The 8,559-nt window shown below is 38.0% G+C and overlaps 1 protein-coding gene across 1 annotated transcript; it reads left to right on the top strand.

The window, feature by feature from the left end:
• Window positions 1-1,507: 1,507 nt before the first annotated feature.
• On the top strand, window positions 1,508-6,653 carry LOC107186196. Its single transcript, XM_015574018.1, has 6 exons — window positions 1,508-1,530; window positions 2,073-2,139; window positions 3,479-3,553; window positions 3,634-3,940; window positions 4,025-4,488; window positions 5,895-6,653. The coding sequence occupies exons 1-6, from the start codon at window positions 1,508-1,510 to the stop codon at window positions 6,438-6,440; spliced, it is 1,482 nt and encodes a 493-aa protein (XP_015429504.1). The 3' UTR covers window positions 6,441-6,653.
• The last annotated feature ends 1,906 nt before the right edge of the window (window positions 6,654-8,559 follow it).

Raw genomic sequence — 8,559 nt, 5'->3', positions numbered from 1 at the left:
CAAGGATGATCCGAGAACACCGCGAATGTGCATTCGACTAAGCCTACGAAGCTGTTTTTCACTTTGTATTGTAAAAACTTTAACAACGGTTGTTTTCTTTTTTTTATTAATAAAATGTATTTCGATAATATACTTTGTCTAGCGCTGTACTAAACCAGATTTGCAATCCTGTTTTCGTTTCGTATCAATTAGATTCTTTAATACAGGTATTTTCTGATCTAGTCTTATTGGGATAACTCTGTACATCTTATCTTCGAACTGAATGTCATTCTGAATTTCATTATTCATATTCGGTGGTAAACACTTCTTTTTGTTTTGTATATCTTCGAAAAATTGATGCAAGTGGAAGCTGGGGTCAAAATTGTCTTCATGTTGCTCCAAATCAGGGTAAATGGATCCATTTTCTTCAGTCTCTATTTCAGATTCGTCCGAGTTATCAAAAGAATCCGAATCTTCAGAATTACTATCGTCTACTATGAAACGAGATTCGTTAACAAAAAAATGTGAGTAACACAAAACTAATATGTGTATGATACCTTCTGTACATTCCTTAGTCATTATTTCCAGCAGTAACTAAAAAAGATTCAGTTATACATTATACCCTATCTTTTTTTTGCAATTGTAATAACCATTATGTACCTCGATACGGTCTGTCAGGTCCATAGAATCGTTTTTATCCATCGGAGCCTATTGTGTTGAATTATATTCTATAGCTGATTACTTAACGGCCATTTTTAATCGTTGTTTTTTCTTAATTGAAATTGCAGGCATGATGATTTTGTTAACAGTTTCAAACGTGACATTTTGATTTATATTAATAATTCCAAACGGTGATCGACATTTTGACAAATGTTGACTGTTTAGTACATTCATTTGTTGTTCTGATTATCGATGCATGCTTCATCTGTTCATTCAAAATTTTCACAGAGAAATGCAATGAATCAATAAATTATTCGGTTCAAATCGGTTATAAAAAACAAAACGCTAAAAATGATGCTTATCCGTTGAAAATTTATAATCAATTATGCCATTTTTATGTAGAACAAGCAAATGAACAGTTGCTCAACTAAATGTAAGCAAATTGAAACCGGTATATTATCGTATAAAACAACCGTCAGCTCCATCTAGACAAGAAATAACATACGTATCTCCGCGAAATCGATGCGTATCTTTAATAAAAATTTCCTTCAACATTCTCAAAGAATAATATGTCAGATTCTTCAATAATCGCTCTACTGTCACGTAATCCTTTGTTACGTCCGTAACGAATTGCTACGACCATCTCCTGTTCCCGGGGATAAACTATTAAACTATTAGAGTGGTTGACAAAACCCAGAAATTGTCCCCGAGTGTTAGCCAGGCGTTTCCACACTGTGCATGCTTGGGCCACCCAGGGTTACCGTAATAAATTAAGTACGGACCGAGACGTACCACTCGGGGTGCGGAAATCTTCGAGGACTTGTCTTTCGGAAATTTCTGAACATCGGGTCCACGTTGGAGAATCACGATGTCCTTGCAACAATCAATTCAGCAATACAACACATAATTCCCATCTACAAATCCATTAAGCGCAGAAATCTTTAGTGACTTTTAACGTTTCTCGGGTTCAAGCTTGAAACGTCTGTTCCTGCAAAATCAACAGCAACGAATCATACGAATTAGGCCCGTAAAGTGGACCGGAAACCGTCGAAAAAAAAGAAAACCCGATTATCGACTGCGAATGTATCATCGGCGGGCCGGTGTCGCGCGTGTGACGTGAGGACGGAATTTTCCCGACGCAGCTACGGATAGTCTGCAGCCATTGGTCGACGGTGAGGTCATGCGACTCCGATTGGCTGGCGGTGACGCACACCACAAAGCATACTAGTGGAAGTGGAACCGGCTTAGCTCGTGATGAGCATGTCCCGTGACGTGGGTGTTTAATCCGGCACCGTCGACAGTTCCAGATCGTATTCCGCGTAGAAGGATCGTAGAGTCACGTCAGTGCGGTCGGATTTCGGTGCGTTACTTAACGAAACATTACTAGTCGTGTGGGAATATAAACTTTAGACGCCCTAACGTGAATCGATTAGTTCGACCATACGAATTGAACTCGCGTTCCAAGTGGAAACTACAAAACCACGGATTGTTTCAAGGAGGGTGAGTAACAAAGGATTCCGCGCTCGCATGTGCGTCGATCCCCTCGTGTGTGCTTTTTTTGCTTGTAACGTTGTACGACACGTGGCTATAACTCGATTATATAATCGGTGAATTTAATTCCGTCGTCGCACGGTCGCGGGAACTGCTTTGGAAAATTACCACTGCGCCACGGATCGATCAAACGCCCGCGCTAATGTTCCCTGGCTATATATGTATTTTCGTATCCTGTAAATATAGGATTCCAGAATCTTCCGAATATGTACCCGGTGTTGATCTTGACCCCTCACGTCACCCATTTTGCGGTGCGTTTGCTACGCAAATTCCGACGTTTGGCGAACGAAAGCACCGCGGGACCGGTTCCGCTGCGAAAATTCCCTCGCCGATAGAATTCGCGTTACGTAATCGAGGCGCCAGATAGTAACGTAAAGTTAACGTTTTTCAAGCGTGCTACTGGTCGATAAGAGGCGTGTTGATAGAAGAGGAAAATAACGGCTCGATAAAAACGTGGCTATTGCGTGTACGAAATATCGATCGTGGCTATACATATACGCGTCCCGCCCCCGGGTACGTTTGGATACGTTCACCAAATAACAACGTCATTGTTCTATCCGTGCTCCGAATATGTTACCACCAACCGCATAGAATTTTCCGATTAACAATGCATGACAGATTCAATCCACGAATTTACTAGCAATTATTATAAAATGGGGTGTATATGCATGCGTCGTACAAAAATATTTGCTACATATATCTACATATTCGTGCGCTTTAGAATTAAGTTGTATCATTAAGAATTATTATAGACAGAAACCACATCTGAAGTTCATTTAACATTACTACTAATTGCAAACGATTATTTGATTTTTGTTTCAGATAAAATTTTTTAGAGGCTGTTTTTAAAATGGTACATTTGTAGAAACGTGTAACTACCCACGTTTCTGTGTCGTGATCTTGCCTTTCGATGAACATATATATATATTATTTTTTACCGTAAATTCAATTTTTCCGCTGTACACGATAAGACTTAACGTACTTAAGAATATTGGTGTAATCTCTCATTCACGATGTGTTATCTTTTCCGAAAAAACATTTTAACTGTTATCATGATAAATTACCATCCTGTTACTTTAATATCACGTCGGATCGAATAGAGTTACTGATATTTCGTATCCGTAATATCAGCGAAAGTAAACAAATTGGAAACTAACGATAATTGTTAATACCGCCTTGAGTAACCTTTGTTGCTAATGGAATGTGTAAAATGCTATGGAAGGGGGGTAGGGCTAGGGGGGGATATATAATGCGCCGTATTTTCATACTTTGTTATTTTTTCTTGTAGATATCCAAAATCCCTCCTATTAACAAACGCTCGACGGCCAGCAACATTTCATTTGCGACGGGAGGCGTGTATAACGTGTGTATCTTCTTTCGATACACCATAAACTAAGTGCATTGTAACAATCACGAAAATATTCTAAGATGAAGAAATTTCAGGAATCGAAGCCATGCAATCGTCAGCTGCATCTGTCATCTGTTTCTCGTGGCGTGAGATTGCAGCCACTGGAGGAAGAATCTTCAAAACTGGACACAGTTCCTTTATTGAGTCCGACCATGGAGTCAGAGTTATTAAAAGAGCCATGGGTATTTCCACAGTCCAAGGTGAATCAAATAAAAGAAGAGGAGAAGGCAGCATCCTCCATCTGGGAGGAAAACTTTCAGGATCTAAGCGATTGGTGCATGGACAAGTTCCAGGGTCATTGCGATTTTCATATCGGTGAATCGCCTATTTTTAGGGTATCAGGTAAGTACGCGAAATGACATTCCAATTTTTGGAAATAATCGTGGTCGAAATTGTTTCTATCACTTTCCGATTTGATTTTTCCAGGTACAAAATACGAGGGTAATAGTGCTTTGTCTTCAGCAGAGAAGGGGGTACTGCAAGAGTTAATGAGTGTAGCGGATAAGGAGAGGTGGAACGTAAAAATGAATAGTGCTGGGACAACCGAATATTCACACACCAATTACAGCTTGCAATGTACATCGAAAATAAGTAGCAGAAGCCCGAGAGAAGATAGTACCGTTCTATCGAACACATCCAACACATCCAACACGCGGTTAAAACTATCAGACGGAGAAACGTCCAGCACAAGTACAAGTACATGGAACAAGCAGAACACTACGGACGTTGGTATACCACTTCAGTCCAGATATAAAATAGAGAGCATAGATTTGGATGATTGTCTGACTTCTTTCGATTCCACTAATAATCAACGCGAAACTTGGGACGTTTTACGCACAGTTGAAACTACTGGGTCGGATACATTTGACTTGCTGTCATACCTTTGTGATGTGAGTTGATACATGATAAGCGAATGACGCATATAAAGCACAAACGAGATGCAAGGTAGACCTAATGTAGCACCATGAAATTCACAAGGGGAACTTTGTTGAACACTTTGGAACGACACTAGGGGCAAATTGTAGTAAATATCTAGTGTTACAAAACCGTAATAGGATTTGATTCAGAAATCCGTATGCGTCTGGTAGTTTCGGTTACATAAAGCGTATAACCAAGAAGGAATCGTGGGTACACAGGTAGAGTACTCGGCTACAATGCTGCGTGTTCCGGGTTCAAATCTGCATGCCACCACTTTTTTCCTTTTTTTTTTTTGTCACTAATAAAACTTTACATTGCAAATAATGTTTCTTTGCAATATCAAGTTTACTAATATCACTAGCACGACGAATGAATGTGTAATGACAACCAAACACACAAGACGTTTTGAAGCCTTACGTTCAAGGAGCAGATATTCGACCAGGTATGTACTTACGATACTATTCTTGCAGTCAGATATGGCCGTGACTAACTTTTGCAGCAAATCTATTCGACAATTACAGGCATCGATACTCCTGTACTGAAAGAGCCAAACAAAAAAATTGTTTTGCAGCACATATACACAAAATCACTCGTAAACCCAGCGAATAGCATGTGTTACTGTGCACGTATTTGTTAAAAATGCCTTTGTGATCTTGAAATTACTGCGAGATAAAACAAAAATTATTACAAGGATTTTATTAAAGTAAAAAAAAATTATGGCGACATATACGTATTTAGACCCGGGACCCACAGCGTTCTAGCCGAGTACTCTACTGCTGTACCCACGTTTCTTTCTTGGTGATACGGCTTATGTAACCGAACTACTAGACGCATATCATTAGGGTAGGACCATTCTAACAAACCCTGTTAGAGTTTCGTAACACGACATGTGTACTATTAACAACCTTCGCCTAGTCTCATTCCACAAGCAATTTATGTCTTCTCCTTGTCAGCAAAACAAGATTACAGGTCCGTCAACGATAAAAATAATTGAAATACCACATAATAATTATACATGGACCTTAAGCTTTCTTCTACTCATTTCAGTAGTCAGGTTGTATGTAGTTCTCAATATCATTGCTTATTATCACAAGAAACATAACAGTATTATACACTTCAAATTAGAAAGAGTTCTCATCAGAGAGCAAGCTACCTTGCAACCCATCTGTGTGAAAAGCATCTCTTACTTAACCTTTAGAGGATGGAAAGCCTATTTTTTGGCTCCAGAGGGATCCTTTATTTTTCGTGGTATAACACAATAACAAATATGTAAAAGTTCCAACTCAAAAATATAAAAAGTCATAAAAAAACCCTACCCGTCCTCTAAAGGTTAACATTGTTTTAGATTAATCTACCATAGGCTGTCCATATGTTACAGGATGAAATGCGTTCACCAGAAGGCAGTATTTCAACAGATTCGTCAGTCGTGTCGAAACCATGGTCACCCGCTAAGTCTATAGTTAGTCCGCAATCTTGCGGGAAGGTGAAGTCAGAAGAAACTAAATCACCGCCCATCGAGGAATACATGCAAAGTCGAGCAGCATCAACTGTAACTTCATCTGCTATAGAAAAACCCATAGCATGTTCACGAAAATCGGAGAGGATCAGAACAGCGGCGAACAAAGTGGATAAGGCCTATAATAGGATAATGAGGCGCGAGAAACAGGCAAGAAAACGTTTCATTGAAACCGATTTGGAGGATCGAACATTCGCTTTACATTACCGTGAGTCCCGAGAAAAGAACAACGAAGCTTCGAGGAAGTCGCGTATGAACAAAAAGGCGAAAGAATCGGAGATTACTGTGAAAGCGGTCGAATTGGAACGAGACAATAGGATATTGAAAATGAAAGTCGAGGAACTTGAGAAACTCGTGACATCGATGCGCAGTGCGTTACTAAGATCTGCTTTGAAGAAAGAGTTTTAATCGTTTCTTCAGATCGTTTTAATTGTTGTTCGTTGTTCGTCACACATGTCGCGTGAATAACTTCGTTTTACGTCGCTTTTCGTTTTATTCTCTTTTGTTTTAAGTGTTAACGTTTTCTGATGCGAAACAGAAGAGCCAATATTTCCGAAGCATTAGTTCTTGATATTTTGAGGAGTATCACAATTAATGCCAGAATTATTTACTTAACGTTATGCGTTACTTATTCATTTGTATCATTTATATAAAAAGAAATTCTTAAACATTTCTTTATCGTGTGTAGAGAATAATTCTCACTGGCGAGGAGTATTTCCTAAAATGTTATGTAAATTATTGCACAATTTTTAAGTTTGTCAAAGACATATTGTTTATGATAATTTATAATATTATGCTGGAACATTTTCTGCTCTATGTTATTAACTAACACATTGTACTAAAGATATACAAAGGCAAAAATTAATGACGGGTAATGTTAAAAATGTATTTTGTGAGGAGTATCGAAAGAGAAGAAATTACAAATATTTTTTACTGGCGTGGGCAGAATAGTGGTATGATGTACAATAATCTTCAAATAAAGAGCTTGCTTTGAAATTTACCACACAATAGAAAAAATTATTTTTGTAGTATATTCGTATCATGAATACTACTTTAATCACCAATATAGTATATTTGAAACAAACACATTTATCTAAATGTAATAATTCCTACTAAAATATTTTTGTTTTTAAACAAATTTTAATCTCAACATGATGTTTTGATACACGTTCTGAATAGAAAATAGTTACAGAACAGAACATAGTAGTTATAGATTGAAGAAATGCCTCGGAAAGTCAAATTCAGTTTAGTATTATATAAAAATAGTAATGTGTGCATGTGCAAATCTTTTTGCACTTAGCTCATTATGAGTATTGATAAGTATGGATAATAGATTTTAAACATCCATCGCCTTCACAATACTATGGCAACAACTTTACTTTTGCTTGAGATTTTATTTCTTTAGATGTATCAATATTTTTATACTTTACTTGCTTCTTACACTTAAACTATGAAAAGCATATTTTTTGTGTACATTATATATTGATAGTCTATCAAATATATACTATAAATTCTATAAATGTAATGAAATTATTAATAAATGTAATAATATCTTTTAGAAACTAAAATTGGAAATAATTTTTACACCCCACAATGTGAAACAGTAAAGAGCTGCATTAATTGCTGCGAAATTTCATTATGTACTTTTGAAACTTTTAAAAATTCCCGCCATTGGAAAATCGATCTTGCTAACCACGTTGGGGTCAATAGCAATAAAGATGCAACAATCACATATAACCATAATTCAATTGACAGAAAGTAATAAAATAGGAATTGCACTTACCATTACGCGTAAAGGATATGAAAGGAAGTAATCTCGGAATGATAGATCATCAGGAGAAAGGAAGACATTCTTCACATTCGCTCGTCAAGTAAGAGCAAAGCACAAACACTCACACACTCAGCTCTATATACATTCCTTAATACAACAATAACTCCCCACGATTATTAAAATGTATTTTTAACTTCGAATTCATTCGAAAAACAATCCAATAATGATTCAAAATGAAATTATATAAAACGGGAGAAACGCCGGTAAGGCAACAGTCTCCTGCCGCGAACATTTTAGTCTATTACAAATCAAAGTCATATTTTTATACTACTATTATCATCCAAACTACTTACAAATACTCAGACACCATTTATACGACTACTTTCCTCTTAAAACTTTGGAAATGCACACGTAAAACCACCACGGGATCGCGACTTCAAACACACCGAAGCCATCAAAGCGCGGCAAACCAAACTGATGCGCGCGCAGCCCCGTTTCACGGAAGCCAGCACAGTACGCTGGTAACAGGTGGTCCACGCTGATTGGTCGAGGAACGGGAATAGGACAGGTCCGCTTGGGCAGCACGTGCGGCCGGTCGCACATTTACTCGGAGGACGTGAACGTGCGTGTGTCGTTCCTTCTAGTCTCGACGGAAGTCCACTTTACCGATCGAAGGTTATCCTGCAAGCTACCGTCGTGAGCTTACGCCGAGTTCAGTTTTGCGAGCGCGAGACCTTCCCTATTGGTAGTCCGATA

This window comes from Dufourea novaeangliae, unplaced genomic scaffold, assembly GCF_001272555.1.
Source record: "Dufourea novaeangliae isolate 0120121106 unplaced genomic scaffold, ASM127255v1 scaffold64, whole genome shotgun sequence".
Taxonomy (NCBI): Eukaryota; Metazoa; Arthropoda; class Insecta; order Hymenoptera; family Halictidae; genus Dufourea; species Dufourea novaeangliae.
This window is presented reverse-complemented; position numbering and strand designations above follow the sequence as displayed.